We start from the raw sequence: 16896 nt of genomic DNA, 5'->3' as shown, positions 1-16896 counted from the left end.
TATAATATATATGTATATATTTCTGTATTTGTATTGGTAGCGAATTCCCAATAGGTATTCTGCACGATTCATTGCTGCACTGAAGTTGTCTATACTTTATACGCATTTAGTCTATTATATTTAACGAAAGGATAATCTGGCCTTCGTTCTCCATTCCCTCAGATATCTGGCCCTCCCATTCATTCTGTAATAATATGAGTATTTCGTCATGGTGCTTAACAAATGGCCTTAGTCCCTTTTTTTCCCTTTTGAGAAAACTTCAATTAACATCCTCATTTCTACAATAGATCTAATTAAGACTTAAGCACTTTTACGAATTCTTAAATTTGAAAAAAAGGAACCTGCTGGAGTCAGTACAGAATTAAATTCTGTATCAATTTACAAATGATGTAAGTCTGACTTAGGCCATTCGTTTGGCGCCATGACGAGTTGTTTCTATAACTGGGGGCTCCAGCGGCTGAGTGAGTAGTGAGTTTTGACTCAAGCAATGTCAAGCAAATGTCGGTGACACGGGGACCAGATGGGTGGTCACTGGGTGTCCTTGAGCAAGACAAGACAACCCTAGCTCAAAATACAGGGCGCTACACAGTGGCGACCGACAGTGGCATTGTTTGTAAACTGTTCTGTATTTGTGTAATAGTGTGTATTTATATATGTATTTATGCATGTAAGTATGTATGTACGTATGTATAATTATGTATTTATATATGTATGTTTGCCATTGTAAAACAAAGTGCCTTTCTAGGACAAATAAAATTGTAATTTATTATTATTATTATTATTATTATTATTATTGTTATTATTATTATCATTATTATTATTATTATTATTATTATTATTATTATTATTAATCTATTAATTGTCATGTACCTTGACCTGCTCCCGGATTCGACATGCAATGACTACAGGAACCTGTAAGGCGTCTGTTGCGGATCCATGCCAGAACTGTGAAGAGGTGAGTGGGGTTTTTCATTTCTGTATTGGTTTCCTTCTCTGTCTGCAAGATATTTCTCAGAATATTTGGGTTTTTTAAAAGAAAAAACAAGAGAGGCACATCGCGCACCGACACAATAATGGTAATTTAGTGCAGGGGGAAAAAGTAAAGACACATAGACAGAAACAAGAGTGGGAAAGTAATGAAGAAGGGCTTTACCAGTGACGCCTTCCAGCCATCCATATATTTCTATGTAAAAGTTTAAGAGATACAGAAATAAGATACAATCCTTGCTCTGCTCCTCTATGGATTGACCTCTTTGGTTCAGTATAGCCTAGGTCTACAATTACCAGGGATCCTGATAATCAAAAACGTCCGGTGGATTGTAAAGAGTGTAGGGTTTTCCGTGACCAAACATTGAGATCACTCCGATTATGAATGATGAACAATGGCTAAAAAGACAGTGAAGTATGTATAATATTTTTTTTTAAACATGAAAAGATGAATTATAGATTTTAAAGTAGGCCTACTAAAGGAAGACGGTATTGTGGCGAAATTCTTCGTTCTCTAGTCCTTCCTTACATGGCACGGATGATAGAATGTGCCAACAAGACAACTCCTGACCTCACGTGAAAGCTCCTTCTAAACCCACCAAATCAAGGTTCTGGACTTGCCTGCAAGATAAACAGGCCTTAACCCAACAGAACAACTGCAAGATGCCTTGACTGGAGGATTAGAAACTGGCCACACCCTGTGCAAATTCGTCTGGAACTGAAGGCTGCACTTCACAAGGAATCGCTGGGGCTTTCTCAAGTTACCATAAAGACACATATTCAGTCAATGAACAGACGTTTTGTAGCAGTAAATCAAGCTGGAAGAGGCCACACAAAATACTGCGCACATTTTTTTTGGATTTTGCAAGGGTCAGTGTGAATAAAATTATCTCATGGGAATAAGGAAAGACAATGGTCATTTCTTTCCATGTCATGTTGGCAGAAAATGAATGAAGATCGCATATGGTCGCTTTTAAGGACAAGCGGGCTAACCCAGATCTTGGGGATTTTCCAGAAACCTTGACCTATACCAAAAGAGGACATTTCCCTACCAATAAGGGAAGTTTGGTTTCATTGGTGTGTATATTTTGTTTGGCTATAGAGAAAACTCTCCTTGTCCTTTAATGAAACTGCACAAGGGGCAAAACCTTTACCTTCGATCTTCTCAAAACAGCATTTTTCGGGATTGCCACTTTGTGCTTCAAGGCGATCATGCAAATTTCGCTTGACTATGTTGAATAGTAAATTAGTTATTGTACTTTGAAGATGGGTGTGACAAAACTTTTGTAACACAGTATTTACAGACTTAACAGAAATTAAGGACCATCTTGACAGACAGCCCTGATTTTTTTTTTATCCGAAAAATAGACAGCAAGGCACGTTTCAAAATTTTTTGCTCTTAAAGTGTTTATGGGTTAAAATGCGTACTGCAAAGCTTCCTAAAGGGGAAAAAACCACCACAAGCAGCACGGAAACCCTCGGGGAATTTTTGCAAAATTTGCTGTTTTTATCGATTTGTGTGCGACACCATGGAATCCCTTAATTAAAATATTTGGTGCATGTGATAAACGGACGTATGATCTCGAACTGTGTTCACCTTTGGTGGCAATATAGGGCGCCGTTTGCGCAAAATCCAGCATCGTATCAACATGCCACCGAGAGGAAAGCTGAGAGACTTTGATCTTGCCAGGTCTATGGCATGGCTGCAGGATGGAGTTGGAGCCCGGGAAGTTGCCAGAAGGCTTGCAGAGTCACACTCTGTCATTGTCCGCCTGAGGCAGCGCCATCAAGCCACTGGATCAGTTCCAGATCATTCGGAGTTGTGTGCGTGCTGCCAACATCCGTACCATGCGTCCAGCCAAGAAACCAAGGCTGGCCGCTGGACACCAGGCAAGCCGTCTTGTTTGGTGCGGGGCCCATGAACAGGGGCCCATGGACAAGAGCCTAATGGGGCCATGTATTGTTCACAGATGAGTCACGATCGATGGTCAACCCAAAAGATGGACGCGTGCGTGTGTGGCGGCGTCCACGAGAACAGTTGATGCACATTAATATGCAGGAAGTGACTTTCTTTGATAGTGGCTCCATAGTGGTATGGGGTGGGATTAGCACACACAAGAAAACCCCCCTTTACCATAATATTGATGGTATTCTGAATGGCTGACGGCACCTGCAAGAGATTCTGCAACCACTCGTCACAGTTGGTCTCCTGCACATTCGCCAACATGCAATACTCCAGACTCAAGGACGACAACGCCACCCACATTGTTGCAGAGCAGTAAACACGTTCATCAAGCAAGTAGGGATCTCAAGAATGCCAAGACCAGCCAACAGCCAAGACAAGAGCTGCTACAGATCCTGCAGCAGGAGTGGGCAAAACCTTCTTCAGGCTGTCATTGCCACCAACATCAACATCTTGAGGCGACGCCGCCTTAATTGCATTGCTCAGCGTAATGGGCACTCCCGTTTTTTTAACGGACTGTCATAGACAATAATTCCTGGGTTTTTCTTTTGAGGGGTACTGTTGTTCCGAGCGATATATTACTTAAGTTCGTGACGTCATCATTCTGAAATTAATTGATTAATTGATTTTGTTAAGAAATTATTCTATTAACTATCTTTAACATTTCAAATGTTTTGCTCTTCACCTATTTGTGTTGCAAGAGTGTTAGCAAGTGGTCCTTAACTTATGTTGAAGTCTCCATCCATCCATCCACCCGTCCATCCATCCATCCATCTGTCTGTCCGTCCGTCTGTCCGTCCATCTATCTATCTATCTATCTATCTACCTATCTATCTATCTATCTATCTATCTATCTATCTATCTATCTATCTATCTATCTAGCTATCTAGCTATCTATCTAGCTATCTAGCTATCTATCATTATTATTATTATCGTTATTATTATTATATATAAATATATTATATATATAATGTAATCGTTTTGTTAAGTTGGGCTGATTGTATCTTTTCTTCAACAGGCAATTGCCCAGTGCTACTCATCAAATGGACTCGAGCCACCAGATGATTTGTCTTATCTGGCAAAAGAAGCTTGTACCCCGCCTACATATGAATCATCCGAAGAGTCAGATGGAATATCTACACCAGAGGAATCATATGCGTCTGTTCACATCACTGAACACATGTTTTCCCAGCTAGCAACAGCACTAAAATATTGCCAGTATGTCTTAGAGAAGTAAATTAATGGAAAGTTAGTTCTTGTTCAAATTGTGTCCTTTGTGTTTGATGCCTTGGCAGAGTCTCTTTAGGATTATTTTGCACGAAACTTGTTTGTCTTGTTGTTTTTTTGTTGTTGCTGTTTCTTGCTGTTGCTGTTGTTAGTAATCGTTGTTGTTGTTTGTTTATTTAAGACCAGGCTGAAAGGGAAATAATTCGAGTAGAAGTAGACAAAGACAGTTCCTACTCCCCTGGCATTTCATACTCTGTATGTAGCTGTTAGCTATCTGAAAAACTAGCTGCTTTTTTAAGGTCCGTTTGATCTCTACTAACACCCATCAACTCTGATGGGCCACTCTTCTGTGTAGAAGCTCAGCGCTCTGTTGAACTATCTATCTACCTTCCTTCCCCGTTTCTCACTCTCTCTCTCTCTCTCTCTCTCTCTCTCTCTCTCTCTCTCTCTCTCTCTCTCTCTCTCTCTCTCTCTCTCTCTCTCTCTCTCTCTCTCTCACTCGCTCTCTCTCTCTCCTTTCTCTCTCTCTCTCTCTCACTCTCTCTCTCTCTTCTTCTTCTTCTTCTTCTTCTTCTTCTTCTTCTTCTTCTTCTTCTTCTTCTTCTTCTTCTTCTTCTTCTTCTTCTTCTTCTTCTTCTTCTTCTTCTTCTTCTTCTTCTTCTTCTTCTTCTTCTTCTTCTTCTTGTCTCCTCTTGCAGTGGGGGCAGGGGATGTTTGGTGCTGAACTAGACTGGAAGGTAGGGCTCTCTCGGTCTTTCTCAACTGCTGTCTCCATTTTTTTCTCTGATGCTTCTTTCTTCGAACTTGGTGACTCCAGATCTTTACAGAGGAGCGCCCAATGTGAGATCGCGAACAGCTTTTTCCCAGATGGTAGGTGGAATGTCACATCTCTTCAGGGGTGCTTTCAGAGCTTCATTGAAGCGTTTTCTCTGGCACCCGAGAGAACGTTTGCCTAGAGTCAGCTCACCATAGAATAAACTCTTTAGAAGGCGAGAGTCGTCCATGCGGTGAACGTGGCCGGCCTACCGGGGCTGAGAGCACAGTAAGATAGCGTAAAATATTATGCTCTCCATCTTGGCCCGCTGTAGCACCTCAGTGTCCGGGATTGTCTTGCCACTTGATACGGAGCAGGGTCCTGAGGCATCTCCTGTTGAAGGCATTGAGCTGCTTGGCATGCCAGCTGTAGACAGTCCACGTTTCGCAGGCTTTGAGCAGGGATAGTAGAACTACCGTTTTATACTCTTTGAGCTTGGTGCTGGTGCTCAGTCCTCTTCGCTCCCAGACCTTGTCTTTTAGTCTGCCGAAGGATGAACTAGATCTGGCAGCTGTGTAGGCCACTTCTTCGTCGATATTGACCGAGCGAGAAAGGGTGCTGCCCAGGTAAACAAACTTAACTGTCAATGCCAGTCCCTGGCTGTTGATGGTAAATAATTGAGGCTCTATGTAAGGAGTTGATGGGGTTAGCTGGCACAGTACTTCGGTCTTCTTTGTGAAGATAGTGAGGCGAAATTCGTCGCAGGCTTTGGAAAAACGGTCCAGACTACCCTGCATGTCTAACTATGTACTTGCATTCAGCACATAGTCGTCTGCAAAGACGCGCACACGCGCACACGCGCACACGCGCACGTACGCACGCACGCACACACGCAGATACATACATACATACATACTTACATACATGGTATACATACATACATACATACATACATACATACATACATACATACATACATACATACATACATACATACATACATACATACATACATACATACATACATACATACATACACACATACATACATACATACATACATACATACATACATACATACATACATACATACATATACACACAGATACACGCACATAAATACATACACACATACATACATATACACACAGATACACGCACATAAATACATACACAATGCACACACGCACGCAGGCATACATACATACATACATACATACATACATACATACATACATACATACATACATACATACATACATACATACATACACACACACACACACACACACACACACACACACACACACACACACACACACACACACACACACACACACACACATGTACTCTAACGCTGTATTACAATACTATTTTTTATTCATTTCTCTATTTATTTAGTTATTTAGTTATTTATTTATTTGTTTATTTATTTATTTATTTATTCATTCATTTAGTTATTTATTTAATTATTTATTTATTTTTATTTATTGATTTGTTTTTTTAATTTTGCCTTGGGGGTCTAAGTTCACCGTTCTTAATCGAGAATTCTGAATACTCTATATTGTTAAGTTTTTGTTTGTTTGTTGTTGTTTTTTTGTTTGTTGTCTGTTTAATTCATCTCTACGTATACTTTTTTTATCTTTTTTTCTCAGTAAGCAAGACAACTTAATAAAAGCTTATGAATGTACTATTCAGCTAGGGACAACGTGTCAACAAATACAAGCAGTCAACATGACAGATTGGAAGACTGCATTCGAAGAAAGTTTGAAACAAATGTGTATGTATAAAGGTGAGTCTTTCACTCTTCCGGAGCTATTGGTAGGTTGCAGATTAGTACAGTCTTTCAACACAATTAAAGTTAGTTACCTTCGTTTGCACCACTTTTTTTTCTTTTGTTGTTTTCGGGGGCGGGACGAAAAGGGGGGGGTTTCTAATGCTTTAGTGGGTGCAATGATTTCTGCTGTGAAGATGAGAGGAAAAAGTATTGGGTCTTTTTTTCCTAACCTGAGTCGAGGAGAGGAACTAGATTTTGAAAGGACTAGGGAGATCCTTTCATTTTTTGGTAAACGCTTTACCTTCAGAAACGCATCATTATTTTTGTCTTATACTTATGCGTATTCTTGGTAGTGAGTAGGAGGGTGATAGTACACGGTACTTTATATAGGCTTATATATAATATGCGACTTTATAACGAATTGGAGAAATGTGGTATAGCACTTTTTAAAGAAAATGAAGTAGTCATGATATCACTCAATTTTTGTATAATCGATTAGACATGTTTTCACCACTCTAGTGCAGAATATTGAACCTTACTTCTGAACAACAGTGAAGAGAGAGGTCTCTATCTGTTTACTGTGTTTAAGAATGTTCCTTTCCGTTACCAACTTGACATACGCCATTACTTGGAAACTCTAGTGAAAATATACAATTTTTGGAGTTTAATCGTTTGATCGGGTGGGTCACTGGGGCAGTTTGTGATTTAAAACATGTTACTTACATTAAGCGTTTCATATTCCACGTCAGTAGGACCGAAATATGAACACTGTCATAATATAATTACAATTGTTTTTTATAATTTAGGAACAATAATTTAAGGTAGTCCAAGGCTATCCACTCCTCGTGGTGGAATCAGGTGATCTTCAAATTAACAACATTGAAGAAAACGATATTTTTTCCGTTTGTGGGGTAACGTTTTTAGGGGGTTTTATTTTTATTTTTTGGGGGGCTCAACACTTTTGGTTGCCGTTTAAAAATGCATACCGATTTTACCCCCCCCAAAAAAAAAGGTTGATCAAAAGCACGACAAAGGTAAATTTGCAGTTTCCAAGGACATTGCAGCGTTAAAAGTTACCAAACTTTGGCGGCGATTTTCTCGCTTGTTTTACCTTTGACGTCAGGCGACCCCCACCTTCTTCAATTGCAAATGTCTCGACTTCTAGTGAAGACAGGTGGGTATTTTTCCATCTAAAGAAGGGCAAATGAACAAGCTTTAAGATGATACCAATAACTCCACATGCACAAATATTGATGAGCGCTTCATTCCAACGAGTAGTGACACGCATAATATAATAAGTAATAGCATAACATCATTTTTTAAATGAGACAGTGGCATCACCCCCCCCCCCCCTTCCCCTCTTCTGCAATTCCCTAGGATCGTTTGACGTCAACTGTCTAGAAAGCAAATGGGAACTTACGTTGAAATGCGAGACAGACATAAAGAAAAACAGCACTCTTCAGAGCGGCAGCGCTGATGTCTTTGCCGAGCATAATGTGACTTGCGCGTGAGTATATCGTGTTCTTCATTGCCTCATGAGGAGATGAAAGAATAGTTGAGTTTATTAGACTAAAATCCTTTGATTCTCCTTTGCTTATCCACAATGCATGATTCTTCAAAATGAAAACTTGCTCGTGGAAACAAAACGCTCTTCACTTTGTCAATGCTGACACTTTCTTTTTGGTAAGTGTTTTACGGCTTTCGCAACTCATAAGGTCGTATGAGCGAGCGGGACACATCAAACATTTTCAGTTGGTGGGAAATTCTGAATTTTGCCCGTGTTGCGGCAGAGGCCTACTCTTATCGTTGTGGACCACCAAGGAATCTTTAACGTACGCAACTTGGACACGGGACCTCCGAGATTTTTCGCCCTTATCCGAAAAGGCTAGGTGTTGGATCTTACCTACTACAAGATTAGGGGTGTGGCTGAAAGACAGCAGTAAGAAAGAGCCACGGAGTAGCAGTAGAAAGGCTGTAGAAAGAGTCAGGAGCATAGAGGAGGGGGCAAATGAGGTGAAGAAAATGGAGACGAAAGTAGACGACAGAACATTCATTTTAGACAACAGGAAAGAAGGTGAGGCGAAAGTCGTCGCAGGCTTTGGAAAAACGACCCAGACTACCCTGCATGTCTGACTATGTACTTGCATTCAGCATATAGAGGAAAAAAAATTCCGTCGCTGTCGACCGAATTCGAACCCGGGATCTATTGAATGAGAGGCGAATACCGTAACCACTAGACCACAAGGACCCGTAATTGACATTTTAATACGGCCCGCAGTTTTTTCTGGCGCAAGTTTGACTCAAAGTTTTAAGGTTTTCCAAACGACTGAATGTGAGGTCATTAAAAACAACTTTTAGTAAGCTTGACTGAGCACAGTAATGTTTTACACACACACACATACACACACACACACACACACACACACACACACACACACACACACACACACACACACACACACACACTCAAGCGCGCATGCGCACTCATACACACAAATATTATATATATATATATATATATATATATATATATATATATATATATATATATATCTTCTTTCATTCACCCAGTGCTAAATTTAGATCTGAGACAGACATCGGTGATCATGGTTCACCATCCATTCCTTTGCTCGGATGCTCTTTCAAAAAGCTACGTTTCCCTGATCTTTCCCCGTTAGCAAATTGTTTAGGTTCCCTAACTAGGTTGCCCTGGGCCTACCCTTGTCTCGTTTGTCTTCAATTTTGGAAGTGAGAGCTAGATGTTCAAAACCTTTATGTCGATTCAGCGGTGTCCCAAAAACTGTTTTTGTCGTTTCCTGATTGTTTTTAACAGTGAGTGTCAAACGTAGGCTTCATCAAGCACCTCCTCATTTGATTTCTTTTACTTCCACGATGTTCTCAACAGTCACCTAAAAATATACAAAAATTATGTTGCTTCTATTTAATTTTCACTGTCTTTAGTGATAGTCCAGCATTCACAGCCATATAGAAGGGTTGACCGTAAATAGTATTTCAGAACTTTCATTTTGGTAGTCATTGAGATGTTTCTATTTTTCAGAATTGCGCTCATTTTATTGAAACTAGCCTTACCGATTGCAATTATCCGTTTTATTTTTGTGGAACATTTGGCATCAGATGTTATTATATATCCTAGATTATTAAACTGTTGGACTTTATTGATCGTTGCATTCTGTTTTCTTTACATTCAACAATAATCATCTTCGTTCACTTTCTGATGCAACAGTATCTAGAACAGAGTGAATGCCCTTTTCTGAGTCTGCTATAAAACTGTGTCATTGGCATATCTGATGTTACTAATATTTTCGCCATTCTTTTAAGAGCTTTGTTGTTATTCCAGTTCCTAGTTCTTCAAGTGCGGCTATCACTTCAACTTCAATATTATCTGGCCCTGTGGCTTTTCCTTGTTTCATTTTCCTAATGACGGTTTGTACTTCTGCTTTCAGTACTGGTGGTCCGTTTATTTCATTCTTTACTACCGGTTATTCTCCTCCATTATCTTTGAAAAGTTCTGCTATCCCACTTACTTCTTTGATTTTGGAATGCATGTATTTGCTGTCTTTGTTTTGGTTCTTCTCTATTTCTCGACACTGATCATTTATCCATGTTTCTTTTGCTTCGTTGCGTTTTTTCTTTATTTCCCTGTGATGTACTTTCCCCCATTAATTTTGCCTGTCTTCTCTCTTCCATTAATTTTAGTTTTAATATGTCCTTGGTTATCCTTTTTTTATTTGCTCTTTTAGCTTTCGGGGGGATATTTTCTTCCATAGCTTCCATTATTGAGTCTTTTTGTTAGTTGGTTAGCATGGGGTTTTACGGCGCCCGCGACAGCATAAGGTCACATTGAGCGCGCAAAACACAAGTTAGTTATATTCGCAACAGTTCACTGTACGGCTGGGCTCGGGTCAATAGTAAGATTTTAGAATGTTAGAATATTTAAAATTTGGTGTAAATATATTTTCAATCTAAAACAACTTTCCTAAATAACATACATTTCTAAAATAATTTAATTTCACTTTATTATTTCCCATAAAGGCTAATGGCCTTCATAAAATCTAAAATTCTGTTGAGAACAGCGACGGAAAAAATATGTGGCAATTTTTGCATTTAAAGTAATTCCTTCGGGTCTCTCCAAAGTCTAGACATTCGGTTAAAATGTGTTTAATGGTAAAATCTGTTTCGCATCCGACACAGAATGGCCTCTTATCTCCCTGAAGGAGGTATTTGTGTGTTAGGGCCGTGTGTCCGAAGCGTGATCTAGTAAAAATGACTTCGTCTTTTCTGGAGAAGCCCGAAGGATTTCACGGTCTCAGTTTGGGTTTAATGTTGTGAAGTTTGTTATTTGTTGTGTTTTTTTCCAATGGCTCTCCCACAGACTGGAAGTGTACTTTTTTACTTTATTTTTAAAGTCAGTCTGTGGGAGAGTGTTCGTCGTGGTTCCCAACAAAAGGGATAAGGATTTCTTCGCCAGGTCATCTACCTGCCCATCTCCTCGGATGCATACATGGCTAGGTATCCATGCGAACACGATACTTTTCCCGGTTTCAGTCAAGGCGTGTATTTTTGTTGTTGTAGCCCAACTATTTTTGGGTGTAAGAGTGTGTTGTTTGTAAGTGAGGTGATGCAAGACAGAGAGTCAAAAAGGATAAGGAAAGATTTGTTAGGAGAATTTTCTAAGGAGTCCAATGCCATTCAATGGCAGTGGCCTCCGCAGCCATCCTCGTTTTCCTCCATATTTCTTCAGATTTAGTTATGTTTTCCGAGCTTGAAATGTATTGCTAACATATACTGAGAAACATTCTTTTAGTTCTTGTTTTGTCTTTAAAAGATCTATTTCAAATTTTAGTAGGTACTTTGACTTTTTAAGTTTCTTCAGTCTTATCTGCATTTTACACGTGACTGGTACATGATCACTATCACAGTCTACTCATAGCAGTGGTTTAGACGATTTAAATTCATGTCTAAAACGTTTCTGAATAAGTATGAAGTCTATTTGATTTCTATTTCTATCGCCAGGTCTCTTCCTTAAGTGTATCGTCTTCTTGGGTGATTTTCATACCTGGTGTTTGAGCTCATAAAATTATTTTTTCTGCACCATTCTATCATCAGTCGCTCCCCGCCTTCATTCTCTTTACCCAGTCCCAATGGCTCAACTGTATCTTCTATACGTGTACTTCCTTCTTTAGCATTAAGTCCCCCATGACTACCTTTACATCTTGTGATTTCAACTGTTTCATTGCCATATCAAGGTCTTCATAAAATGTCTCAATTTCCTCGTTGACATGCTCTGATGTTGGTGCATATTTGGATAACACCTTTGTTAAAAGGTTTTCCTTCTAATTTAGCCACGATGACTCTATCTGACACTCCACAAAAACCTTTGATGCTCTTTGCTGTTGCTTCGTCAAATAAAATTCCGACTCCTCTGTCATTGGTTTTTCCTCCTGAGTGTACATTTATTTTGGATCTTCTTTTAATCAAGCCTGTCCCCCCCCCCCCCCTTTCCCCCATCTAACTTATGAAAGGCCTAACATTATTTAGCTTCATCCTATCCATCTCCTGCTCTATGATCTAATTTGCCTTTCTAGTGCATTGTTCTCACATTCCACGTGGCGATGTTAATTAAGTTGTTTAATTCTAGTTTTGCAGCGAGTAGCTGGATGACGATCAAGCGCCACCAGCTGCTACCCGTGGCGGTCCCTACCGAGCGGGGAGTTCAGAGCTGGAACATGAACCCCTTAACACTGTTATCTAAGAAATGAATTTTCTTTTTCTTTTCCATGATTATTCTTGGGATATTACAGCAGTGGTTTCCCGTTGCCTACTGCCGGTTGGTGTACAGTTTTCTCTGCTAGCCTTTGTCACCCACTGACAACCCACAAGGCAGTGGGGGCTTGGTAGAATTTATGGCGCCTCCCGTCGCCAAGATGGTCCCTTCTTCGAGTGTGTGAGGTATTTATTGAAGCACCTGTGCCACCAGGGTTCTCCTCTACTCTCCACGACCAATTCTCATTTGGCTCGCTACTGCTTGGCAGCTAACCTCCATATCTGCAGGCATTTCCCCTGTCCACTACCTGGGGCCTGGGGAGGCGCTGGGTTGGGTATGAGGACCCAATACTAAATCTTAGTACGTCCCAGATATATATATATATTCACTCCAATATAATAATATGTTTTGGAGATGGGCTTTGACCTGATCAAGGTTACGTCACAGCAGAAAGACCGGGATTCTCGACAAAAATTCTCCGTGCACGAGAATGGAACTCCGAGTTTTCTGCGTGCGACGGCGAAGCGCCTTACCAATACACCATATTATGCGCCGGTCTTGGTCCTGTGGATTCACGTGTGGATAGTTAATTAAACTGTAAATTAATAGTTAAAGGCAAATCATTAATTGCCAACGTGTAGGTTTGATAAAGAGATAAGACGACGTGGTCAGAGTGTGTGTCGGTGCCTTTTCATCATTATCCAGTGCCAGATCTGCGGCAGACATCAGCGATCATGGTTCTCCATTCATTCCTCCGCTCGGATGCTCTAAAAGAATTTAAGTTTCCCTGATCTTTCCCCGTTACGCAATTGTTTAGGTTCCCTAAGCAGGTTGCTCTGGGCTTACCCCTGCCTCGTTTGCCTTCAATTTTGCCACTGAGAGCAGATAGATGTTCAAGACCTTTATACTTTATGTCTCTTTAGGTGTCCCAAAAACTGCACTTGTCGTTTCCTGATTGTTTTTAACAGCGAGCGTCCCACGGTACGTGGGCTTCGTCAAGCACTACTGTTCCTCATTTGATATTATTAGAGGAGAAAAAACAAAACAATTTAATAAACATGTATTTATTCTTTGTCTTTTTACGTTATCTGATTTTCTGTTGATTTTACATTTACAGGTCTAGGCAATTACAGCTGACGTGTAGACAGCAGCTCTTAAGACCTTGCGGCTGTGGCACAGTTAGATACTTCACTGATAGATTTACACAACGTTGGCCAGCAGAATGCATTCCTCAAATTCCTGATCCCGTAGCGTGTGATCCTCATGGACTAGCCACGCCTTCTTGCTTTGTGAATATGGCTTTGCTCGCTGCTTTAAACCTGGTGGCTTACTATGTCTCTTAGTACTGACTACAGAAATAATAGCTGACATAGGCTAGTGGTACATGCATTGAAATTCTGAAGGCTGGTAACGAGAGCAAACTGCATCCGAGTCTAAACATGAACAAAGATGGATGCAAAACATATCGGCCAAATGTCATGTAGTCTTTTTTCAAACACCGGTGCGTCTTTCTAGCTTCTAGACATTTTTTATACAAAGGTAAAACTTTTCTTTTTAAATGGGCTCAAGTTATTTTACGATCGACAAAGTTTGTCATAATGTGAGCTATATTAACACTAACAACCAGATGTGTCAGTCCCAAACAAGTACGCTTAAATGTCTATGGTAACACATACGCCTTGTGCAAGTACTGATCATACTTAGGCCTACAGTCACGTAATTCACTCTCTCACAGACTGGCACTAGTGATGCTCTCGCTGTACAACCCACAGAAACGTATTATGTCATAAACATGCATCAGGTGTTTACAGGGCCTGGCCGAGTACACAAACACACACACGCGCACACACACATACAGGCAGACAGACACCCACCCCCACACACACACACACACGCATAGGCCTACACAAATCTGATTCTATACATACATAATATGTAAAAAAAAAAAAAAAATTAAAAAAACCAAAAAAAACCCCCACATATCCTACTCAAGATACAAGTCAATAAAAGATAAATTCCGATTCTACACCCAAGCACAGTTTTCAAAAATTACATTCAACCCAGCTCATTATGTGGTCGTTACAATATTCAATCAATCTTATTTAGACAGTAATAATTATAAAATATATTTATTTATGTGTGTTTTAGTGTTCATTCATTCATTGTCTGTTAGCTCTTGTTTCAACAGACATACCTTGCAGATGCACATGTATATTGCATCACGGTAATTATAATCAGTTTTCAAGTGAGTGGTTACTATCTTTTTCTCATGAAACTAATTCGTCTGGAAATGCTTTCATTTTAAATCAACTTTTGTGCATAAGATAGAGGAAGAAATCCGCCTTAATTCTAATCTATTCTCTTACAATTTCCTTTCAAGAAGCAGCAGAGTACATTGTATTTGTTCAACTTCCCACGGTATCGGAACCGAAAGAGTCAAAGCTTTGTTAAAAATTCACAGCCGGCTATTGAGTAATAATCTTTAATTAATAAATTCATTCATATTGTTACATGGGAAGTGCAATTCTCATGAAATTGAAGAACAAGAGTTTCACTTTATTGTTCAAGCCGTGCATATCAAAGGAAATTAATCTCACTCCCTCCTAACTCTACAATTTTTAACACACATACAGGCATAGATCTGATCTATGTAAAAACCTATAGATGTAGCACAAAACGTTTTTAAATCAATGTTATTGATATGCGTGTATTTATAATTTAAAATGCAGTTTTAAGGAAGTCTCTTTTGTAAAATGTGTATGCTTTATATGTGATGTGGGCCACTGGCCTTAAACACTAAATAAAACAAAGGCCCACCCCTATTTTTTACACGTGGTATCTCTTCTTTTTCTCGATTTTCATCACTTGCTACCACTACTAAACTGCCCTCTGTCGTTGGCGTTCTTTCCAGGGCTTTGCTGCCTTAAACCCAGAGGGTCAAGCAGACGAATGTGTGTGAATGTGTGTTTGTGTGTGAGGGGGGGGGTATAAATTATACATCAGATATATATCATAACAGCCTGAGTGAGAAGAGGGAAATCTAGTTGATGGAAACAAACAGACTCCAACACAACATGCTAAGATCACTCTTTGTTTTATTATGGGTAGGTAGAATAGAAAGCAAAATGCGTAACTTTGAAAATAATACATTGCAGCAGCCTTCAGGAATATCAGAAGATGATTTAAAGGTCTTGTTCCATGGTACACATTTTACATCCGTATTATGTATGTATTGTACGGTACTGGTAAAATGTGTACGAGAATACGTCACTCTCACTATTTCCTGTAACCGGTTCCATGTGATATGTAATATATGCATTGTTTTTTAAAATACGAATCGCGATGCGAATTTAGGCGAGAAAATGTGTGTAGTTTGGCGTGAGTGCTCTCACCCACCCCTCCCACTGTGTGTCAGCAGTGATTCATTACCCATTTCATTGGCACATGACTTGGCAATATCCAAGAAACCAAGTAGCATGTAGTGTGTTATTATACATTGTATCTTGTACAGTAGAGCTAGCTAGCAGTTGTTGTCAAAATGAAGTTTTCAACCGATACCTATGAGTAGTATGATTGAGCTGTTTAGGGAAACCCTGTGTTTGTATGATGAGACGATTCCTTGCGAATAGCGCACGGGGCCCACGAATCCTAGTACATTAGCATATCGATTTTTGCTGGGTACATTCTAAAACATTCATGATACTTATTTACATGCAGTTTTAGTTCTTTCACTAGATGATAGAAGGCACCATACTGCCTTCTCTTTTTTTTATAGTATCGTAGATCCAAACTCTTCATTTTATACTTTCATTTGATTTCCTTATTACAAAATCTAGCTAAGATCTTTTTTTCAAACTACAGGCCATAGAAACAAGAAATACCTACGACGAAAAATGCGTATACGTACATAATGCTTTGCCCCTACGTGTAAAATATATATCATGGAACGGAGCAGTATGCAAGACAAAGAGTAAAATTATTATAATCTTGCTCTATGGAGTTATAACATGGTCCATGTTTTATAGTATACATGATATAGAATAGGTTGTTATTCATTCAGTCTGGACTCTAAATTTATCAAAATGCTCAAACTTTTATATTTGGACATTGACTATAATAATTTCAGTGATTTCCCAAGAGCCTTTTCCATTAAGGATAATATCGAAGCTATTGCTTAATTCTTCACAATTCCTGTAGCAGTCAGAAAATGAATTTTCATAATTTAAGAGATTTTTTTTAAAAACATAAAAAATTGCAGAAAATCCACTTTTACATCAGGCCAAATACAAAAGAAATTCTCTTCAAGAGTTTTATGTGCAAGTCCAGGCCTCAACCTATGTTATCCCTTAAATTTGGTCATTTTGATAGAACCAGATACAGATTTTGTCATAACTTTTACACCA

The 16896-nt window shown here is 39.4% G+C and overlaps 1 protein-coding gene across 1 annotated transcript in view; it reads left to right on the top strand.

Moving 5' to 3' along the window:
• Positions 1 to 15325, top strand: part of LOC101849192 — a 22189-nt gene extending 6864 nt beyond the window's left edge. Inside the window, exons 2-6 of the mRNA XM_005094632.3 lie at positions 909 to 955; positions 3969 to 4168; positions 6587 to 6723; positions 8086 to 8215; positions 13611 to 15325. Coding sequence (XP_005094689.1) covers positions 909 to 955; positions 3969 to 4168; positions 6587 to 6723; positions 8086 to 8215; positions 13611 to 13836 — 740 coding nt within the window. The 3' untranslated portion in view covers positions 13837 to 15325. The remainder of the gene's footprint in view (positions 1 to 908; positions 956 to 3968; positions 4169 to 6586; positions 6724 to 8085; positions 8216 to 13610) is intronic.
• Positions 15326 to 16896: the final 1571 nt, after the last annotated feature.

This window comes from Aplysia californica, unplaced genomic scaffold (genome assembly GCF_000002075.1).
Source record: "Aplysia californica isolate F4 #8 unplaced genomic scaffold, AplCal3.0 scaffold00086, whole genome shotgun sequence".
Lineage (NCBI taxonomy): Eukaryota > Metazoa > Mollusca > Gastropoda > Aplysiida > Aplysiidae > Aplysia > Aplysia californica.
Note: the sequence above shows the minus strand (reverse complement) of the source record. Positions and strands in the feature narration are given on the sequence as shown.